This window comes from Ochotona curzoniae, unplaced genomic scaffold, assembly GCF_017591425.1.
Source record: "Ochotona curzoniae isolate NIBS_2020 unplaced genomic scaffold, NIBS_Ocur_1.0 scaffold_3208, whole genome shotgun sequence".
In the NCBI taxonomy this organism is placed as follows: domain Eukaryota; kingdom Metazoa; phylum Chordata; class Mammalia; order Lagomorpha; family Ochotonidae; genus Ochotona; species Ochotona curzoniae.
The window spans coordinates 20,608,778-20,631,310 of NW_024467106.1; the positions used below are offsets into that span (position 1 = coordinate 20,608,778).

The window sequence follows — 22,533 nt, forward strand, 5'->3', positions numbered from 1 at the left end:
CAAAGGCTTTATTCTTTTATCTTTTGACTTGTTGAATCAGCTCCCGCAACTCTTGGCAGCTTCACTTTCCTAGCTCAGCTAAGCCTATTTTCCTTAAATGTTTAGTAGAATTTACTCGTAAAGCCATCTGGCCCTGGAGTTCTTCCACACTTAAATGTTTGCACTGTAAATTCTGTTTCTTTGGTAGACATAAGCCTATTTAAGTTATTTTTTTGGAGTTGGCTTTGGTAATTTATAGCAAAAAATCAGTACAATCATGTGTAAGTTGTCAGATTCATTGGCATAAAGTTGTTCAGAATATTCTTGTTATTGTATAATCCAGTAGTATCAAGAATGATGGGTTGTCTTTCATTCCAGATACTGGTTATTTATATAGGTAGAAGTTTATCAATTTTACTGTTTTTTTTTTTTTCCATTTGTTTCTAAAGAATGATCTGGGGTCTGTGTTGTGGTGCAATGAGTTAAGCCACTGCCTGTAATGCTGGCATCTCATATAAGTAACAGTTTGATTCCTGGCTGCACCACTTCGAATTTATCTCCCTCTGATGAATTTGGGCCTCAGCCGTCGCTGGGAGACTTAACTGGGCTCTGGTTCTTGGCTTCAGTCTGGCCTACTCCCTGCTGTAGCAACCATTTGGGGATGGAGTCAGTGGATGAAGACTGCCCTCTCTGGCTGTCTCTCTCTCTGTTGCTGTCTCTGTCTCCCTCTCTTTCTCTGTAACTCTGTCAAATCTTTAAAAATGAATAAAATCTGCTATTTTATTGTTTTGTTAATTTTCCTTTGTTTATTATTTCCTACTTTGTGCCTGCTTTGTGTTAAATTTGCTGTTTATTTTCCTGGTTTTGTAATAAAGTGGTGGCTTAAAATCATAAATTTGTGACTTCTGTCTGGTTTAGATGTCCAATGCCGTGATTTTCCTCAGGCACTGCAGTGGTCACATTCCATAAAGCCCAGCACGTAGTGCCCTCAGTTTCTAATTTTCCTGTGATTTATTTCTTCATTGACCCTGGGTCCTCTCCCAGTGGGTTGCTCAACTTGTAAATACTTGGGAGATTTTCCAGCCATGTTTCTGATACTAATTTCTACTTTAATTCTGTTGTAACTGGAAGCATATTTTTTTGTTAATTCAATCCTCTCGCTGTGGGCCTAGGATATGGTCTGTTTTAGAGAATGTGTGTATACTTAAAAAGAACATGAGCTGGATTGTTGTTCCATGAAGTTTCCTATAAATGCTGAAGTGGGTAGGTTGGTTACATTGTTTTGGGTTTTTTCATTTCTTGATTTTCTCATTACTTGTTATATCAGTTACTGCAAAAGAAAGAGTATTAAAATCTGCAAAAACAGTATAATTACTTCCTTCTTTCATTCTTACAATGTTTGCATCATGTATTTTTACTCTATGTTACAGGTACATACATTTTTATGACTGTGTCTTCTATGAATTCATTGGGCATGCTCTCTTTTATTTTTTAAAGGTTTATTTTTAATTGGAAGGTCACATTTCCAGAAAGAAGGAGAGACAGAGAGCAAGATCCTCTGCCTACTGGTTCACTCCCCAAGTGACTGCAATGGATGGAGCTGAGCCAATCCAAAGCCAGGAGCTAGAATCTTCTTCCAGGTCTCCCCCATGGGAGCAGCATCCCAAAGCTTTGGCTATCCTCTACTGCTTTCCCAAGCCACAACCAGGGAGCTGGATGGGAAGCAGAGCAGCAGGGATTAGAACCTGCAGCCATCCTGGTGAAAGCAGAGCAAAGACTTAGTCACTAGGCCAACGCCCCGGCTCCCTCTCACTTTATTTCAGTTAACAATACTTGTTTTGAAATCTACTTTGTGTGTTATTAGTGTAGGCCTTTTAGGTTTCTTTTTTTTTTTTTTGAAGATTTATTTTTATTGGACAGTCAGATGCACAGAGAGGAAGAGATACAGAGAGGAAGATCTTCCGTCCACTGATTCACTCCCCAAGTAGCCGCAGTGGTTGGAGCCAAGCCAGTCCAAAGCCAGGAGCCAGGAGCCTCTTCCGAGCCTCCCACACTGGTGCAGGGACCCAAGGCTTTGGGCTGGCCTTGACTGCTTTCTCAGACCACAAGCAGGGAGCTTGAACTGGCGCCCATTTGGGATTCCAGCACATGCAAGGCGAGGATTCAACCTCTAGGCTATCACGCCAGGCCCTTAACTTTCTTTTCATCAAGTCTTTTCATGTGTTTAAAAATATTTTACATTTAACCCAGTGGTTTTTTAATTGGCAACACATTATTGATTCTTTTTAAATCTAACTTTACAATCTCTGTTTTTTTTTTTTTAAAGATTTATTTTTATTATTTTTTTCATTGGAAAGGCGGATATACAGAGAGGAGAGACAGAGAGGAAGATCTTCCGTCCGATGATTCACTCTCCAAGTGACCACAACGGGCCGATAGTATGCCGATCCGAAGCCAGGAGCCTCTTCCGGGTCTCCCACGCGGGTGCAGGTTCCCAAAGCTTTGGGCCGTCCTCGACTGCTTTCCCAGGCCACAGGCAGGGAGCTGGAAGGGAAGCGGGGCTGCCGGGATTAGAACAGGCGCCCATATGGGATCCCGGGCGTGCAAGGCGAGGACCTTTAACCACTTGCGCCACCGCGCCGGGCCCTACAATCTCTGTTTTTTAATTGGAGTGCTTAGAACATTTGCATTTAATCATTATCAAAACTGATGAGTTTAGATTGCTATTTTATACTGGAGAAAGAGAAAGAAATTGATCTTCCATCCACTGATTGATTTCCCAAATGCTTGCAATAGATGGAGCTGAGCCAGGCTGAAGCCAGGAGCCTGAGATGCAGCCTGTGTTCGTGTAGGCGGCAAGACTCAAGGACTTGAGGCATCATCTGCTGCTCCCTGCAGGGTTACATGAGGTAGCAGCTGGTCAGACAGAGTGGAGGAACCGGAACTTGGAGCTGGCACTCTGCAAAGTGGCATTCTTTATTTCTATTACTAAATCTTTTATTGTTATTGTTATCGTTTTATGATACAGTTCCATAGGCCCCTGGGATTTCCCTCATCCCTCTTCCTCCCCACCGAGTTCCCCTATATCATTACTAAAGTATAGTTCTTCATATACAGCCATATGTCCATTATTGTGGGCATGGACAATGGCAAGGAATCCGTCCTCTTATTGTCATCTAGTAAACAGTTTCAGTTGGAGTCCATCTTTAGCCGCAAGTAGAGATGCATACTGCATTGTATCCTCACATCTGGATATGATAGTCTCCATTTCACAGTTACTGTACATCCCCTTAAATGAAAAGTTACAATACAAAATCAACAATGGAAGAAAAATAAAAATTTACAATGCCATAAAGTTAAATAACATGCTGCTAGATATGATAGTCTCCATTACACAGCTACTATCCATCCCCTTAAATGAAACACCACGAAACAAAATCAACAACAGGAAGAAAAAAGAAATTAACACCGTGTAGTTAAATAACATGCTATTGAATGACTAATGTGTCACTGAAGAAATGAAAAAGAAAATCAAGAACGTTCTAGAAGAAAATGATGCTACTGTATGATCTATGAGTCATTGAAGAATTTAATCAGAAGAAAGTGTTTTGAAGAGATGAAATTAACCATAACCAAAAAATCAAAATCCATGAGATATAGTTTCTGCTGATTTTTGTTGGTGAAATGTGTCTCCTGTAGGCAACAGATGGGTTTTGTTTTTTAATCCAGTGTACTAATCTGTGACGTTTGATTGAGCTTATGCCATTTACATTCAGGGTTAATATGTATGGGTGGTACTTTGGTCCTGCCATTTTAGCAATGGGTTGTTCATTGATTTAGTCTTCTGTTGTCATTTTACTGGGAAGTTCTTCACATTTGTATCTGGTTTTGGTGGGTACTATTCCTCTTCTCTGTCAAGAGAACATCTTGAAGTATCATTTGTAGGGCAGGTTTGAAAGAGGCAAATTCTTTTAGCTTTTCTTTACTGTGGAAGAATTTTATTTCATTTTCAAAGACAATTCTTAACCGCTAAACTAAACGCCTGGCCAAACATATTTGGATGTTAAGTCTACCGTCTTACTGTTTGTTCTCCATTTGTGTAATTGTTAAGTTGTTTTTATTTTTTCTTGCTTTCTCCTAGCTTTAATAATTTTCACAAATTCACTTAATCTCTGTGCTTGGCTTATCTGTACTTTTTTGATTTAATATTTTGGTGGTTGCTATAAGATTGACCATAAATATCATTAATTACTAAAAGCCTCCTTTTAAGTAACAGTAGGCCACTTCTTACATAGTGTACTAGTCATACAAGCATGACTTTTTTTAGCCTGATACTTTTTGCTACATTCACAGTGCTTTAATTCTTTACTATAAACCTCTTAATGATTTGTCACTGCTTTTGCCCTAAGAAATAAATTAATGTTTGAGATTTAAAACTGACCCCAACATGTCATACTTCATCCCCTTTTTAAAAAGGTGCTGAAAAAATTGATTTTTATTGAGTTTTTAAACCTGTAAGCCACTCAAAATCTTATCAGTAACCTATATTTAAGGTGTGAAACTGGAACTATTAGAAGTCATGGGATTAAATTTTCGTAACACTGGATTTGGCAGAGAAGTCTTAGACTTATTAGAAAAAAACAAAAGAAATAAAAGAAGAAAACATCTTTAAATTGAACTGTGCAAATTAAGAACTTCTGTGGATCATGAGCATGATTGAGAATATGAGAAGTCAGCAGCTGCAATGTGGCCTGACAGGTTAAGCTGCCTCTTGCAATATCAGCATCCCTTTTGAGCCAGTTTTCATTCTGGCTGCTCCACTTCCTGTCCAGTTCCCTGCTAATGTGCCTGGGAAAACAGCAGAAGGTAGCCCAACTCCTTGGGCCGCTGCGCCCATAGTGGGGCTCAGTTGAAGCACCTGGCTCCTAGCTTTGACCTGCTCTAGTCCTGACTTTTGTGGCCATTTGGGCAGGTGGAGACTCTGTGTGTGTGTGTGTGTGTGTGTGTGTGTGTGTGTGTGTGTGTATGTGTATTCATAACTTTGCCTTTCAAATAAAATATATGCAAATCTATATTTGATAAGGTCTTAATATATAGGATATACTTATATGAAGAGCTCCTACAAAGCAATAGCAAATAGAAACAAATAAACCAATGTTAAAATGTGCAAAGAACTTGAGTAGGATATTTTCTCAAACAAAACAGATGGTCACCAAGTACTTGAAAAGATGTTCAACATCAGTGGTCATTAAGGAAATACAAAGCGAGACCACAACAAACTAAGATTTAATATGGAGGGGAGTGGAATTGTTTGTTGCTTAATGAAGATAGAATTTAGTTTTGTAAGATGAAAGGAGATCTGGATATTGGTTGGTCAATTTTTTTAACATTTACGAAACTGGACACTTAAAATGATTAAGATGGTACATTTTCTGTGTAGTTTTACAACAATTAAAACAAGGAAAATAAATGTTGACAAGATTTCGAAGAAATAAAAGCTTTCATATGTTGCTGGGGGAGAGTGTAAAATAACCAGTTCTCTGGAGAAAGCAGTTTGGGAGCTCTTTGAAAGTGAACCACTGACGTATGACCCAGCGGTTAACTCTAGGTACACACTCAGGAGAAGAGGAAACGTGTCTGCAAAGACACTGGTCCATGCAATAGCAAGCTTCATAGTATCCAAAGGTGGAGGCAACCCTGATGCCTGTCAGTGGACAAATGGTTAAATAAACCATGATCTGTGCATGAAATGAAATATTGCTGAGAATGAAGAACTGAGGCATGCCACAGCTTAGAGAAACCCCCAAAACTCTAGGCTCAGTGAAAAGAATCAGACCCCAATGGCCTCCAATTGCCTGCTTTCTTTATGGAACCCAAACTCCATGTGAGTCTCACACGTGGATGGCAGGGGCCCGGGCACCTCGGCCATCATTTGGCTGCCTCGCAGAATGCAGCAACAGAAAGCTGTGTTGAAAGCAGACTAGTTAGGACTCCAGTCAAGCACCCCTAGTGGTAGCTTACCTTGCTGCACCACAACATCCTCCCTGGAGGGCAGAGAAACCTCGAAAAGAGCACAACATTAGAAATACAGGAAATACCTCCAGTTGTATAAAGTGATCAGATCAGTATTGTGTCAATTTTACTTCAATAGAATGCACACAGTCACTCTCTCACACTCTAGGGTGAGACAACACTTTCTACTGTGTCCCTGAGTGGTAGTATGGAAAGAAAATATTTGCTGGCATTAAATCTTTAATTTTAAAATAACTCATTTAAAATAGTGTATTAGTTACATTTCATCTTTTTAGAATGCATTAAATGAATAATAGTTTACTATATTTAGTAATTACATGTTGAGGTACATAAAAGTTTGTTTTTTTTTTTTTTCTGGTAAGGCTACAGCATCAGATCAGGAAATTGGGCAGGTATTGTAGTACAGCAGGTTGAGCCTGTCCTTAAGATTCCCGTGTCCCGTAGTGGGATGCCTGGGTTGAGTTCTGTCTACTCTGTACTGCTGCTCTGACTTCCTGGGAATGAGGCTGGAGGCATCAGATGATGGCCTCAGTACTGGGATCCTGCCACACACGTGGGAGGGTTGGAGGCAGTTCCAGACTCCTGGCCTCGGATTGCCCCAGCCCTAGCTTTTGAGGCATTTGGGGAGTGAACCAGCTCTCTGCCTCTCAAGTAAGTACAAATAATTAAAATATACTTATTTAAAAAAAAAAACGAAAAACAAAACAACAAACCCTGAGGACTATAGAGTATACGGGGGAAACATTTTGCCCTTTTCAAACTTAGAAAAAATGTATTTAAAAAACCAGACGTATTGAAAAGATTGCATTTGTTTACCCTTTTTGAGAGTGTAATATGTTAGCCATTCTGGAGCCCAGCTGCACCTGCCGAGTTGCAGCTGCAGAAGGTGGGGACGGGGATGGGCACTTCTAACAGCCCTGATGTTCTTGACCTCCAGGAATGCAGAGAGATGATATTTGTGTTTGTCGCTGTTCCTACAAGATACCCCTTCCCTTATATTTTGCATCATTGCTTATGGGGCATCAACTCTGTGTGGGCCACCATGCTGAGAACTGGATGGCATAGCATGGAGCTGGCTAGGGGGAGAGAGAGGCATCCCTCTGGCAAAGTTTGCCATTGGTTATGGTGGCTTCAGACATTCACCTGGTGCCTTTGCTGTTCTCTTGTCAGGATTATGAAGAAGCAGTACTCTTGCTGTTAGAAGGAGGTGCCTGGGAAGAAGCACTGAGGCTGGTAAGAGAATTTTAAAACCTTCTGTGTGTCAGAAGCTAAGCCAAGGAAGATCACAAGGGACACCACATCTTCAGAGATAGACAAAACTAAATACAAACAGTCCAGGTTTTCACTACAATGATGTTTTTAAAACCATTTTTAAGGCCTGGTGCAATGGCTCAGTGGCTAATTCCTCACCTTGCACACGCTATGATCCCAAATGGGTGCCAGTTCATGTCCCAGTTGCTCAACCTCCCGTCCAGCTCCCTGCTTGTGACCTGGGAAAGCTGTAGAGAATGGCTCAAAGCCTTGGTACCCTCCACTTGTGTGGGAGACCCAAAGGAAGCTCCTGGCTCTCGACTTTGGATTGGCTCAGCTCTGGCTATTGCAGTCACCTGGGGAGTGAATCAGCAGATGAAAGACCTTTCTGTCTTTCCTCTTTGTGAATCTGCCTCTCCAATAAAAACAAATAAATCCCTAAAAAAAAAATTTTAAATATATGCTTGATGATGTTTAGAATTACTTTTCTAAGTAAGAAATATTACTGTTTACTGAGATGAGTTTCCCTGGGCACCTTATAGGAAAGGCCTACTCCTCAGGACAGTACTACTACTGCTCACTCCTGACACCATTTCTTTTCTAGTCTTATTTATTTGTTTGTTTTAAAGATTTATTTATTTGAAAGGCAGAGTAGAGCGAGAGAGAGAAGAAACAGAGAAAGATATCTAACTTCTGGTTCACCCTTCAAATGGCTGCAGTTGGGGCTGGGCCAGTCCAAAGGAGGAGCCTAGAATTTCATCTGGGACTCCCACGTGGGTGACAGGGGTTCAAGTACCAGGGCCATTTCCCACTGCTTTCCTAGGCATGTTAGCAGAGAACTAGATTGGAAGTAGATTACCTAGCACTCCAAGCAGTCCATATGGGATGCTGGCATTGCAGCACTCCAGTGTAATGCCAGCACCTCATTTCCAGTGTTTTGCCAGTGACTAGATGTTTTCTTGCCTAAAATTAGTATTTTTCCTTTCAGGTATACAAATACAACAGACTGGATATTATAGAAACCAACATCAAGCCTTCCATTTTAGAAGGTAAGGATTACATTTTAGGTAGAGGAGAGAATTGGGGGGTAGAAATGAGAGGATAGTCCCTCTGTTACTGCACTTTCAGGTAATATGTGGTGTGGACTCAATCAGAAATTTTGAAAATGTGCTTAACCTGTTAAAGGATTGCACACAGAAAATTTGAATGTTAGAAAAGTGCAATAAAAATTCAGTTTGGAGTCTTTGTAAATATGAGGTTGGATTTGTGGCAGGCTGGTCCTGCCTCCCTTTGCCTGAACCTGAACCTGTCTTGAGCCTCCAGGCTCCTCACAGTGACGTGTGATGAAAGGCACCCAGAGAAGAGATGGATGTTAGCATTTTCACAATACTCCATGCTCATTGTGTACCCTTAAAGCTAGTGGAAAAAGGTCGTTCGTGTGAATTACAGAAATCTAAGGCAGTGAGAGTCGATTTTAAGCTTTATCTTTTTGTGCAAGCCCACCCTGCCAGTAGTGTCTGGCCTTTTTTATGCTAACATTTTCTCCCCCACGTTCTTTCCTACTTTCCTCAAGGTCGTTAAAAATGAGGTGGTTACTTTTTTTTTTTAAAGATTTATTTATTTTTTTATTGGAAAGGCGGATATACAGAGAGGAGAGACAGAGAGGAAGATCTTCCGGCCCATGATTCACTCCCCAAGTGAGCCCAATGGCCGATACTATGCCAATCCGAAGCCAGGAGCCTCTTCCGGGTCTCCCACACGGGTGCAGGGTCCCAAAGCTTTGGGCCGTCCTCGACTGCTTTCCCGGGCCACAAGCGGGGAGCTAGATGGGAAGAGGGGCCGCCGGGATTAGAACCGGCGCCCATATGGGATCCTGGGCGTGCAAGGCGAGGACCTTAACCACTGCGCCACCGCGCCGGGCCCGAGGTGGTTACTTTTTGTGTTATTAGTCTCGGGTATGCTAGTGACTGGATTTTGAAAGCACCTCAGAGTTTGTCCAGCCAGTTCTCATTTGGACTTTCACCACTAATCAGAAATCTGAAACCTGCAAATAATTTATGTGCATAAGCCTGATATCTTTAATAAAATGTTTCGTTATTTAGTAGCATTTTTTTTTCTTTTTTCTCATATATCCTACTAGGGCCCTTTTTTGTGTGTGTTTTTCTGTTGGACAATAGTTTTCCTGTATCATTATCCCATAAGCATTCTGTTCAGTGCTTATGGAGAAATATCTAAGTAACTCTCCTCCTGTTTTTGGTAACAGCTACCTGTGTACAGCTTTTATTTACCAGTCCTCTCTTGGGTTAGATACCAAGCCTTTATTCAGGTGATTTTCAATTTAGTAGTTCAGAGTATCCTGGTCTGCTATTTGACTTTAAAATCTCGAACCTCAAGCTCCAGTGCATTAGTACTCATTTGGGCAAGACCTAGTAACCTCTCTGTTGAATTCTAATCCATTGCCTCCTCCTTAGTTTTCTCTTTGCTAAGATATTTTGCTCTAATTATTTTTCCGTTTTGCCTTACCAGCCCAGAAAAATTATATGGTATTTCTGGACTCTCAGACGGCTATATTCAGCCGCCATAAGGAACGTTTATTGGTGGTCCGAGAGCTCAAGGCACAAGCACAGCAGACGAATCTGGGTGAGTACCTGCATGAAGACCTTTACTGCTTGGTGGGGAAGTGGAGGCAGGCAGTACTGCGTTGTCTAAGCTGCATGGTAATCTCCTGGGATTTGACAATCCTGTAACTATAGGGAAGGCTGAGGCCTGTTCTCAAACTCTCAGGTCCATGGATGGCTTGGGATATGTGGGAGGAGGGTTTGGGAGCAAGATATCTGTTAGAACTTCTTGTTATTTATTTATTGATAAAGATTTTGGGGGGTTCTTTTGGGAAGAAAAATTCACCGAGAGAAGGAGAAACAGAAAGATCTTCAGTCCACTGGTTCACTCTCCAAAGTGGCTACAATGGCCAGAGCTGAGCCGATCCAAAGCCAGGAACCAGGAGCCTCCTCTGGGTCTCCCATCTGGGTGCAGGGTCCCAAGTCTTTGGGCCATCCTTGACTATTTTCCTAGGCCACAAGCAGGGAGTTGGGTTGGAAATGGAGCAACCAGGACTAGAACCAGTGCCCGTATGGGATATGGACACATACAAGGCGAGGATTTGGCCAATGAGCCATTGCACTGGTCCCTCTGTTAGAACTTCTTACCCACCATATCCAACCAGACCACTAACCACATTGGTTTTACAAAGCAAGTTTTTCTTGTTTCCAAAAGGAAAAAAAAAGAATTTTGGTACCTACCAGTTTCTAATAACTATATTCAGTGAGAATATCTTTGTGGTACCATTCATTTGTCCTTCGGTACTCTCCTGTTTACTGTGCTTCGTTGACCTCTTGAAGATAAACCTGTGTTAACAGAGAATGTTTTCCTCTGCATCTGGTTCTTTTCTAGATGAGGAGATGCCCCATGGTCAAGAGGCAGACCTCTTCTCTGAAACTAGCAGTGTTGTGACCGGCAGTGAGATGAGTGGCAAATATTCCCATAGCAACTCAAGGATATCAGCGTACGTATCTTATTCATCACAGTGACCTTCCCTGAGGTCATGGAGAAAGTAGAACAGGACGGGTGGTTTCCTGCTAAGTAAGATGAGAGTGGGGCGCATATTCTTTAAGGCTGTGTGAACGTTGTGCCAGGTCCCCAGTATAACAGAGACATTAGATTTTGTGTTGCAATGTTTTCTTCTATGGCTTTGTGGCATATGTGTTTCCCCAGAGCCCACAAGATAGTTCTATAAGGTATTAATTTCATGGCATCTGGTTTTACTCACTGAGCACATGTTAAGTGACTATATTGTATTCAGGACTGTTTGTCTCAAAATCAGGATTGGAAGAAGTTATATAAATTATTAAGTCATCACACTTTTTACCCAGTGTAACAATTAGAACTATTTACTCTGAACACCTGTGTGCTAGGTGCAGTGAAAGTTATCGACAGCTCTTTGAAAATTTTAATTTTTGTAAGAACTTACTGGTTTTTGGGAAGGCATAGCATAATGTAAAATTATATATATGTGTCTGTATGTGTATTTAAATTTATTTTTATTTGAAAGGCAGATTTACATAGAGGAGAGACACAGAGAAAGATCTTCTGAATCACTCCCAAAATTGCTGCAGTGGGTGGGAGTTGAGATAATTCGAAGCCAGGAGCCCAAAGACATCGGCCATCCTAGCAGTGCTGCTGCTTTCCCAGGCCTTAAGCAGGGAAGTGAATCAAAAGTGGAGCAGCTGAAAATTGAACCAGCATCCATATGTGATGTGGCACTGGCGGGTAGAGGATTAGCCTGTTGGGCCGCAGCATTGGCCCTTAAAATTATATTTTTAACCCATGTTTTAGGAATTCATAGTAGGAGTCTGAAATTATTGGGGGTGAGGAGAAATTGCAGGATAACTATAACTAGACTTTGAAGATTTGAGCAGGGACCAGAATTGTGTGGGTAAAGCTACTTGCTGCAATACTAGCAGGTTGTTTAGGTGCTGATTTGTGTCTAGGCTACTCCACTTCTGATCCAGCTCCCTGCTGATAGCCTGGGAAAACGGCAGATAATGGCCCAAGTACCTGTCCCCTGCCATCATGTGGGAGACCTGGAAGAAACTCCTGGTTCTTGACTTCAGCCTCGCCTGGCACTGGCTGCCACAGCCATTTGGGGAATGAATGTGGATGGAAGAGCTCTGTATCTCCTTATCTGTAATTGACTTTCAAGCAAATAAATAAAAATATAATTTTTAAATAAATAAGAAGAGTTGGTGAGAGAAAATCCCAAACAAAACAAATGACAGAATGAAGGACTGCTTAACAAGCAAGGAAGAGCATTCATATGTAATTCATTATTTCAGATTTCAGTCTGTTTTTATTGCCTTCCTTAAATGTATTCACTTTGTCATGAAATTTGCATTGCTTATTCTTTTGTTCATTGTTCCATCCTGTTACTAGATGACACCTTATTTTACTCTGTATTTTAATCAAAACTTGGAAGCAACCATCACTCACTTTAGAGCTTTCCTTACTATTTGCTAATGATTAGACTTAGTCCTCCCATACTGAGTGTGGCTTTATCACCTGGGTGTCAGTTTCCTCCCCAGATACAGATGCCATCTGGAGACTCTGGTTTCCCAGCAAATACATTCACTTTTGTCTGTGCGTCACAGGGGGATCCCCTCTTAACCATCTCCCTGACTCTGACAGGCGATCATCTAAGAACCGACGCAAAGCAGAGCGGAAGAAGCACAGCCTCAAAGAAGGGAGTCCACTGGAGGATGTGGCCCTGTTGGAGGCGCTCAGTGAAGTGGTCCAGAGCATCGACAAGTTAAAAGGTAGAGTCCCAGTCCTGACCGTGATTCCTGGCACCCCGAACAGTAAGTGCACGGCACAGAGAGGCGGAATTCAGTGGCTGAGGAAGACACCATTTTCTCCCGTTTGGGGACATGTGAAGACGCTGAACTGGAAAGGTCACTTCTGTGCCCCTCTCAGCCTCTAAAAGCCTCCTTCCTTTTGGCATCTACCCAGCTGACCTGTGAGAGATTAACTTGAAGCTAGGATAAAACACCACACCACTGGTGTCAGCTTGGGCCCCACAGTGCTTGTTTTTCCTTTTGTGGGAGATGGGTTGAATTACATAGCATTTCATAAGAAATTATATGTGGGAGAAAGCAACTGTAATGTGATATTAGAAATGTTTGCTTAAACTTCAAGAGAAAACAGGTATGATTCTAACAGTGGAGCTGGGAACACAAATTCGCACTTTCTCAAATTTCCTTTCTCTAGATGAAGTACACTGTATTTTGAAGGTACTCTTTCTCTTCGAGTTTGATGAGCAAGGAATGCAGTTACAAAAGACCTTTGAAAACACTCTGCAGCTGGTGGAAAAATCGCTTCCAGAAATCTGGACTCTCCCCTGCCAGCAGAATTCAGCTACACCTGTAAGTTTTTTTGTGGACAATATGTGTGTATATTATATATATACATATATAGTTATTTTCACAGGTTATTATATTCACACAATTCAAAACACATTCCTTGCTTAAAACAAAGTTATCTTAGTTTTATGTTTGGGCTGTTAGTAGAACTTTGTTTGCCTGTTGAGAACTAATCCAATTTGGTGTATGGTAAATGTGTTATTCGTACTTCTTTCTGGATTCATATCCTGGATTGTATGAGAAAATCAAGTGATTAGCCCTGGTCTTCTGTGAGATTGAATTGGAGAGAAAAATGTATTTCCAGCTGAGCCAGCAGTGATGTCAGGCTGTTTACAGCAGGCAGAGATGTGGCCTTTGACCTTAGCAGGCCGCAGAAGTGCAAGGGTATTTGCTGATCCAACCTGCTTTCTGCTTAGATTCTAGGTCCCAATTCTACTGTAAATAGCATCATGGCCTCTTATCAACAACAGAAGACTTCTGCTCCTGTTCTCGGTGAGTGTTTTTGTATTACACTGCTAAGCAGAAGAAATGTCTGCAATTGTTGAAAGAATTGTAGTCCTTTTCATGCTTCTAGTGGTAGCTTCCTGGCAAAGTGAAATCCCATAGAACTTTAAACATAATTAAAAAGGTGCTTACTGCCAGTGCCCTCTGCTTGTCCCTGTAGGTGTGTCACAGTTGCAGGTTGAGTCTGAGCAGTCTGTATGTGCGCAGACGTTAGACTGTGGACTGCACTTCCGTTGGGGATGACTCTGTCCCACATCAGAGCACCTCCGCTTCCAGTCCAGCTCGTGTCGGTCTGCTGGGAGGCAGCATGATGGCTCAGTTACTGAGTCCTTGCCTCCCACAGGGGACACCCAGAAGGAATTCCTGACCCTTGGCTTCAGCTTAGTAGATTTTCTCTCCCGCTTCCTCCTTCCCCTTCTCACCCATTCTGCCCCGCCCCCACTTTCTCTCTTCCTCTCACTTCCTCCCATACCTTCTACCCCCTTTTTTCCCGCTTCCTCTCTCCTCCTCCCAATCATCTCTCTCTCTCTCTCTCTCCCTCATGCATGCCTCTAGGTTGTGTTTGCTGTGACCTTGAGGTTGCAACGTTACTAGGAATATGTACTCCGGCGCTGGCAATCATCATGTAGCTGCAAAACCTAATCTTCCCATTGCTTCCACTTAGTTTCTTTCTCGGCTCCCTAACAACCAGAGTGTCTGACAATTCTCCTTCCTGTTTGTTTTTGTTGTTTTTTTTTTAGATGCTGAGTTTTTTACACCACCACAGATCAACAGAAAAACCCAGTGGAAACTAAGCCTGCTAGAGTGACTGTGAGGTCCACCAGAGCCCATGGGCCCTTGTGCACCTGTAGTTCTAGCGCTTGTTGCCTGAGTGCTGGCTGTCCAGAACAGGACAACGATGCATCACTGAGGGTGCCTTGTGCAGCACACTTCAGCAGATACCAACAAGTTCTGTTTTTTTTTTTTTAATTTTGTGTATATCTTCATTATTAGCAATACTGTGAGCTTTAACAGAGCGTATTTTTTTTAAAATGCTGTCCTTCAGTGCTGTTTAAGAGCATATTTATGGTAATCATGAGATCAGGATTTATTATCAACTTTTGGTCTGATTCACATTGGAACTTTGGACAAACCACAAAATTATTTTGTGCTTTAGTTTTTTTAATCTATTGATTGGGGATAATGTTTTATGGCTTCTACCTCAAGTACGAAGATAAGTAAAATGTTTCTGAGTTGTCGTATTACTGGAAGAAAACACTGTATATAAACATCCTGTTAGCTACCACTTAAATAATGTCTGCTTGCTTTAACTTAGAGCAGAGTAAGCAGCAGAATGTAGTGAAGTTTAGCCTTCCTCTGCTGACAGCTGTGTCTTGGACATCTTACTCGGTCATGTGTTTCTGGTTACAGTCGGGCAGAACCGCCCATGCTTACTCTCGCCATAGGGACAGTTTCGATGCCCGTTTGCTTCCTGCTAGGGAGCTGGCAGCATTAGAGCCGGAACAGATGAGGAGTTCCCAACCCTCGTCATGCCTGTTTGGCCCAGCTGAACGGCAGGAAGTGTGTGGCAAAAACAGCATGAATTAGTGTTTGTTCTTCAAATATTGCTGCCTTTAAAAGAAGTGTTTCTGTCAGTGTCTAGGTCATTTCATTTAATTTTCTTTATGGTAGTTAGCCAACCTATGTTTCATTCAGTTTCTCAAAAAATTTTCTCATTGTTTTCTTGAGAATAAATGAAAACATTTTCTCTTTTTGGTGAGTCTAGAGGAGTCCCACTTCATTTTGACAACAGTTTTGTGGCTAACTCTTGGATAAAGTAACAAAATGTTTCATGTTCTCAATACCAGACCTGGACTTTCATTACTGTGCATAACAGGAAATGCTGCTTCTCACCCTCAGAATATAGATATACACAGAGTGTAGTTGAATTGTCCCTAAGGGCCAGCATTGTAGTGTAGAGGTCTAAGTCTCTGCTTGTGCTGCTGGCATCTCATATAGATACAAGTTCGTGTTCTGGATGCTCCACTTCTAAGGAGCTGTGGAAATCTTGAATCATATTGTTTGCCTTTTGGCAGCTTCCCTGGTTGCTGTCTGCTAGATGCCAGTAGTATTTATATTCAAAAATATCTTTAGACTGTTATATGCCCCTTGGGAGTCTTGAGAACCACTGGTCTTGGAAGACTCCACATATTAAAACTCTGTGTGTGTACATGAACTGTCTTTCTGCAGGAGCCATGGTGAAGATCTAATGAAAGAATTGATAAAAGTGCTCTGAAGAAGGTTACAGTTGTTCAACCTTAGATTGGCATTTTTTTATTTTAAAATCAGCACTTAGGCCAAGGAGGACCCCTGTCCCAGATCCCTCTCATGTTTGTTAAGACCCTCACTTTCTCAGAGGTTCTTGACTTGGGTTCACAGGCCTTATGCATTTAAGTTTGGAGACTTTCAGAGGTCCTGCCTCCCTGGTGAGAGTGCAAAAGTTAAGAACTGAATGCACGTTCTCTTCTGAACACTGTATGCCTCTGAGTGCAGATGTAGCCAAGGACCATAGTTTCTTTCAGATTCCTGATAAAAGGTGGATGCCATGCTGCCAGTGCAAACAGTGACTTAACCTACTATGCCACAACAAGACCCCATCACTTGTAACCTCCCCCAAGTTAAAATATGCATCCCTACTTTCCCTTTCCTTGCCAGCAGCAGGAAGGCTAGCTCTTCAGCCCTGCTCACCATAGGCAAGATGCTTATGTCCCTTTCAGGACACTCTCACCCCTTTCCTTCACCTGTCCGATCCTTCATCATTCAGGACTGAACCAAGTCTGCTCGTGGCAGGATCTGTTGTTGCTAACAGAGAACAGCCCATGGCGATCCCATCAGAATCTGCACCTACACAGCCAAGACCAGGAAGCAGTGAGTCTCTTGCCTAAAGCTCAAATCCCTCCCAGCTTCCAGCTCCCTTCCCTGAGCCAGAGTGGACAAATACTTCCATCTCCAGGCCAGGCCAGTTTCCTTTGGCTGTCTCTTAGCCCAGCCATGGAGCTCATCAGCCTGCAGCCTGGTGGCGATCCAGCATCATTCTTGGAAGCCTGGCCCCCTTAAGATACCACACTGAAAATAGACTGGCAGCCAGTCATGATAGCATAGTACCAACTGCTGTTAAGACTGGTATAAGTAACTGTTGGACTTAAAGAAGGTTCAGTTACAGCAGGATGCAGACCTCCTCAGCAGCTCTTTCTGAGCCTGCGGACTGCTGCAGTGAGAGTTGCACACTCTGCCACATTCCTGAATGAACCCTCGCAGCATCCGGCCCCACAGGGCCCCCTGAGTCCCTTGAGTGCCGCAACAGCAGCACCTCTGTCATCAGACCTTATGGCATGCTCCCCTCCCCCTTTTCAGGTAGATTTCTTACAGCAACAACAAAAGTGGCTCCTCCATGGCAATTGCAAAAAAACAAGGGCAGAAAAATGGTAGAGCTACTTTGTCCCAAGACAATGGATGATCATAAGCCATCAGCATACACATGCCTTCCTTGGTCATCCACCCCCTCCCTGGCCCTTATCTTGGCAGATGCATATCATCAGATAGACACTGCATCTATGGGGATGTCCTTACCAAGTCAGGAAGCACACACAGCGGAAGGGAACATGAGTGCTGTTTAATGCTACAGGGAGGAGTGTTCTGGCCCAGCTCCCTGCACATAAGGTGGGTGTTCTCCCACCAAAAGCTGCCGTGTGGCTGCTGCTGTGGCCCTGCCTGGTCAGGGTTCAGAAGCACCTTCGGTAGAGGAAAAAGGGCCCATGCTCCTCATACTCGGAGCGGTGTACCCACAAGGGCTGGAAGCCCTGCAGCGAGGCCAGGATGGAGCCTCCAGTCCACACAGCGGTGTCTCTCTCAGGCAGCACATTGACCTGCGGGACGTCATTGGGACACATGCTACTGAGCTCCTTCTGCAGCCGGTTGGGGAAGCCGCTGAGCATGGTGCTGCCCCCACAGAGCAGGATGTTCCCCATGAGATCCCGCTTCAGGGCAATATCACACTTGTTAAGGCACGACACCGTCTGGGTGTGAAGGCCCAGCTGCATAGACTTGATGAGGGAAGGTTTGAAGAACATCTCGGAGCAGAGGAACCGCTCCTGGTACAGGTAGATCTCCTTGCCGTCGGGCAGCGTGTACTGGATAGCATGCTCCGTGGGAGGGACTTTCTTCTCCTCAATGGGGTCCAGGGCTACAAAGCAGCACTTCTTCTTGATGTCCTCCACGATGCACATCTGGTCCTCACCGAAGTATTTCCCAGCGTTGTTCAGCAGGCTCATCAGATAGGTGGTCAGATCAGAGCCAGCATAGTCCAGCCTGCCGGTGATGCTGGGCAGAGGGTACCCCTCGTAGATGGGGACCACATAGGACACTCCATGGCCCACCTCCACAACCAGGCCAGAGGTCCGCCCGTAGGAATACATGGACAGGCGGGACTGGTAGGCAATGTGCATAGCTGGGGTGTTGAAGGTCTCGAACAGCATTTCAGCATACTTCTCTCTGTTGGTGTGAGGGCTCAGCGGTGGGTCTGAAACCAAGACTGCATGCTCCTCAGGGGCAATCTTCATCTCCTGCCGGAAGAGATACTCCCAGATGTCCTGCACAGTGTCCCAGTCCACGATGATGCCATGGCGCAGGGGGTTGACCAGCCTGAGGCGCACCTTTGGGGTGGCGAGCTCCTGCCCCACGAATGTCTCCTTGCGATTGTCCCCGGTCTTGGCTGTCTCCATGTAGGGCTTGCCCACTGTGGTCGAGATCTTGTGCGTGGGCTTCGGCAGGCCAGCAAAGCCACATTTACAGTAGCCAGTGCCAAGGTCCACGACCACAGCTTTGGTCACCCCAACCTTGGACCTCCTCTCAGCCACTGTTGACTTAGTAGGCTCTTCTGACTCTGAACTGTTCTGGCCGACCCGCATGGCCCGCCTGGCTGGGCCCTGTTTGGGGGAGCCTGTTGGGAGGAGTTGTGTCTGCAGGGAGCCATGGTCGCCTGCTTTCTTGCTGGGCCCATCACCTATGTTAACTCTCTGTGGAGCCCACACACTGTCCAGCGCCATGCTGCTCTCAGAACGCTCCTCAATCCCATTGGCTGCGAGGCCAGAAAGGCCTTGCTCAGAGCACAGCTGGAGAACTTCTCCAACAATGACATCACTAATTGTGATGTAATCCAGTCACCTGGGGGATCTTCAGCCCGTGTCAGGGTGCATTTTGTTTTCCAGATGGCCCCCTTGGTCCAAATTTTGTAATAATTTCAGTGTATTTGGTCCATAGTTCTGCAGTCTTCTCTGTGAGATAGCTGGGAATACAGCAGCAAGAGGCTACAATCCTTGTCCTGGTAGAGTTTGTCTTCATATTCTAGTCAGATGGGTTTGGAAGAGATAGACAACAACCAAAATAAATATTTGTCAGAAAGTATTGGGAGCAAAGGACAATAGCTAGGCAGGATTCTGGGAGATGGTGCCACGCAAGGAAGGTCCTGGAGGAAGTGGGGGTGAGTCAGCTGTGTGTCCATGGCAGTGGCAGGTGCATAAGACTAGAGGCAGACACGTCGCTGCGGAGTCAGAGCAGAAGTTGCCAGATGGCAGCAAAGTGCATCCACAGCCCCGGGTGGTCTGGGAATTCCACCAGACACAGCTATGCTCACATTTACCTGCTGTCCACAGCTGCTTGGGCAACTCAACAGAACCCGAACCTATGATCCCGAATGCTGAAGAACAAAGAGCAGTCATCATCTGGCTACCTGTCTACTGAGAAAAATGTGTCATGCTCGAGTTAGGGGATGGGTAAGAAAGACCAGGGAAGCTCGGGCAGAAGGAGCAAGGCAAGGAGAGAGAAATGATGGGGTGTTTATCACAAGCATCATATCAGGACATTACAAGGACTTTGACCCCTGGGGAGCATTGAAAGCCCTACAGGATTCGGAACAGATCAGCACTACCTGACTTGCATTTACCTGGTGACTGCCACACTCCTGTGTCACTAAGGATTGATACTGAGGGCATCCATTTGTGCACCTACTCCTACATCTGGGTCAGTGCGTTGGCAATGAGACTAGAACCTACCAAGTCCCACCGCTGAGAATACTGAATCTCGTAGGTGTGTAACCCACTGAGTGCTAGCCCACCAGCATGGGCCACATTTTTAGCTTCTACTCCAGGCAAGTGCCATGGCAACAGCTTGATGAGACCTAACACACATTTCTGAGGCTGCTCGGCCCTTCTGCCATACGCCAGTCTGAAGCTGGACGTGTTGGGGCTGGTACCTTCTATGCTCGGGAGTGAATGTCTCCCCCCCCACACCCATCCCCCTGCTATTGGCAAAGAGGCACATTACAGGGCCCAGCATGGTAGCCTAGTGGCTGAATTCCTCGCCTTGCATCCACCAGGATCCCCTATGGGCTCTGGTTCATATCCCAATGGCCCAATTCCCATCCAGTTCCCAGCTTGTTGCCTGGGAAAGCAGTAGAAGCTCTGGTACCCTGCACCCGCGTGGGAGACTGCAAGGGTCCTTGCAGTGAGTGTGGATCACACAAAGGTGTGAAGAGAACAGCTCCCCTGTTAGCAAGGCCCTGAGGAGCTTCCCGCTGCATGGAAAGGCCTAGAAGATGTCTCTTCAACCACCTTGATGTAGTTTAACCCCTTTTGCATGGACACTCAACCACCCTGTTAAAGCATTATTGTTTGCCCTTGTGAGATGATTTTTGCAACTAATGTGAGCTTGGGAGTTAGTGTTGCTGATTATGTCAGTGAGTGGGCCTTTAACAGTTTACACCCAGGAGCAAAACTAAGCCCATGCCATTTCTGGACACCTTATTGTATGCCTAACTATTGCTTGGAATCTGGCCTAGGCATGTAGTACACCTTCTGGGCAAGGGCTCGATAAATATCCTGAAAATGAATGAAAGTGATGGGAGTATGAGCTGAAACTGCTATGGTGATAAATACACTTACTGTGACCTTAAAGACTGGCCTGTCCTTGCAATTCTTTGGAGCATAGACTATGTATTTGTTTTAGCTTCTTTTATAATTTTTTGGCTAGAGGAATTAAAGGGTGCTTTTATTAACATTATAGAGATATGCTTTGTTTTTTTTAAAGATTTTATTTTTATTGAAAAGTCAGATATACAGAGAGGAAGATCTTTCGTCCGATGATCCACTCCCTAAATGGCCGCAACATCCGGAGATGGTCTGATTCGAAGCCAGAATCCTAGAGCCTCTTCCGGGTCTCCCACACGGGTGCAGGGTCCCCTAGGCTTTGGGCCGTCCTCGACTGCTTTCCCAGGCCACAAACAGGAAGCTGTATGGGAAGTGGGGCCGCCAGGAGTAGAACTAGTGCCCATTTTGTTTGATTGTTTATGGGATTGTAGAGCCTGTAGCTGTAGGGGGAATTAATGTTTGAAATTTTTCATCTTGGATCTATATGTTTTTTCCCTTTTGATATATTTCTCCCATGAAGTGATAGATAAGTTGTAAAAATAGAAATGTAGCAGGAATGTATTAGTAATTAGTAGGAGTCCTAGCTATTGCCCAGTGGCTACAACTGAAGAATGAATAATGGTTTGCTTTGAACAAAAATGATTATAGTGCCCTTTGTGGTAGCCTAGTGGCTAAAGTCCTTGCCTTGCATGTGCCAAGATCCCATATGGGTGCCGGTTCTAATCCTAGTGACCATGCTTCCCATCCAGCTCCCTGCCTGTGGCCTGGGAAAGTAGTCGAGGACGGCCCAAAGCCTAGGGGACCCTGCACCCACATGGGTGACCCAGAAGAGGCTCCTGGCTTCGGGTCAGATCAGCTCCAGTCATTGCCGCTTCGGGAGTGAATCAGCAGGTGGAAGATCTTTCTGTCTCTCCTCTTCTCTGTATATCTGACTTTTCAATGAAAATAAAATAATAAATCGTTAAAATAAACGATTATAGTATCTTGTAGAATTATCTTTAAGAGCACCTGCTGAGTCATGAAGTAAAAAAAGAACAAGTAAATGTGCAGAAGCTTGTGATGGGTCTGAGTGAATGAAAATGACAGCTTCTTGAGCCATTAGTAGAGGGCACCAAGTGACCGTGTCCGTGTCTTTTTTCCTCACTGAATCCACACACCCTTCCTGAGCTCTAAACTTGGAGCTGACCTCTGGCAGGAGACCCAGACAAGCTCCTGGCTCTTGGCTTCAGTTCGGTGCCGCTCCAGCAGTTGGGGCCATAGGGGAGTGGATCATTGGATGGAGAATCTTCCTGTCTGTCTCTCCTCCTTTCTCTGTATATCTGCCTTTGCAATAAAAATAAATAAATCTTAAAAAGCAGCACACCATGTTACTACAGTGATGGGCTTTCTCTTTTAAGGGGGCACCTGGGCTGCTCTTGGGTCCTTATAGGGAAATAAAAGGATGAGATTCGGGATCATGAGCTTTCTGATTACCAGGGGTGGGGGACCAGCCAGGCATCACCCCAGAAGCAAAAGTTTCTTACTTCAATAAGCAGGTGACATAAAAGTGCTTTACTTTGAAGGAAATCTGGGAAAGGGTTTTGAAAAGATGTGGTTATTTGAAAAATTTACACAGATATACATATGCACAGAGAAGGAGAGACAGATAAAGATCTTCCATCCACTACTAGAATTTCCGAATGCGTGCAGAGGCCAGGGATGAGCCAGCTCAACCCAGGAGCCAGGAACGCAGTCCAGGTGTCCGGTGTGGGCGGCAGGGACTCGAGCACTCGAGTCATGATCTGCTGCCTTTTCCTGTTGCTGTAAGTAGGAAGCCAGGTGCTCAGATAGCG

At 44.2% G+C, this 22,533-nt stretch overlaps 2 protein-coding genes across 4 annotated transcripts in view; one reads left to right on the plus strand and one right to left on the minus strand.

Annotated features, from left to right (window-relative positions):
• The window catches only part of ELP1 (elongator acetyltransferase complex subunit 1), a 60,525-nt gene extending 45,035 nt beyond the window's left edge, over positions 1–15,490 (plus strand). For all 3 annotated transcript variants that reach the window (XM_041004414.1, XM_041004413.1, XM_041004415.1), the window contains 8 exons: positions 7,183–7,245; positions 8,252–8,312; positions 9,790–9,903; positions 10,714–10,825; positions 12,505–12,632; positions 13,084–13,238; positions 13,652–13,727; positions 14,480–15,490. In XM_041004414.1, coding sequence (XP_040860348.1) covers positions 7,183–7,245; positions 8,252–8,312; positions 9,790–9,903; positions 10,714–10,825; positions 12,505–12,632; positions 13,084–13,238; positions 13,652–13,727; positions 14,480–14,547 — 777 coding nt within the window. In that variant the 3' untranslated portion in view covers positions 14,548–15,490. The remainder of the gene's footprint in view (positions 1–7,182; positions 7,246–8,251; positions 8,313–9,789; positions 9,904–10,713; positions 10,826–12,504; positions 12,633–13,083; positions 13,239–13,651; positions 13,728–14,479) is intronic.
• A 1,810-nt stretch (positions 15,491–17,300) lies between these two features.
• ACTL7A (actin like 7A) lies at positions 17,301–18,823 on the minus strand. The gene has a single exon (XM_040962814.1). It carries the CDS (start codon positions 18,821–18,823, stop codon positions 17,501–17,503), a length of 1,323 nt encoding a protein of 440 aa, XP_040818748.1. The 3' UTR covers positions 17,301–17,500.
• Between the last annotated feature and the right edge of the window lie 3,710 nt (positions 18,824–22,533).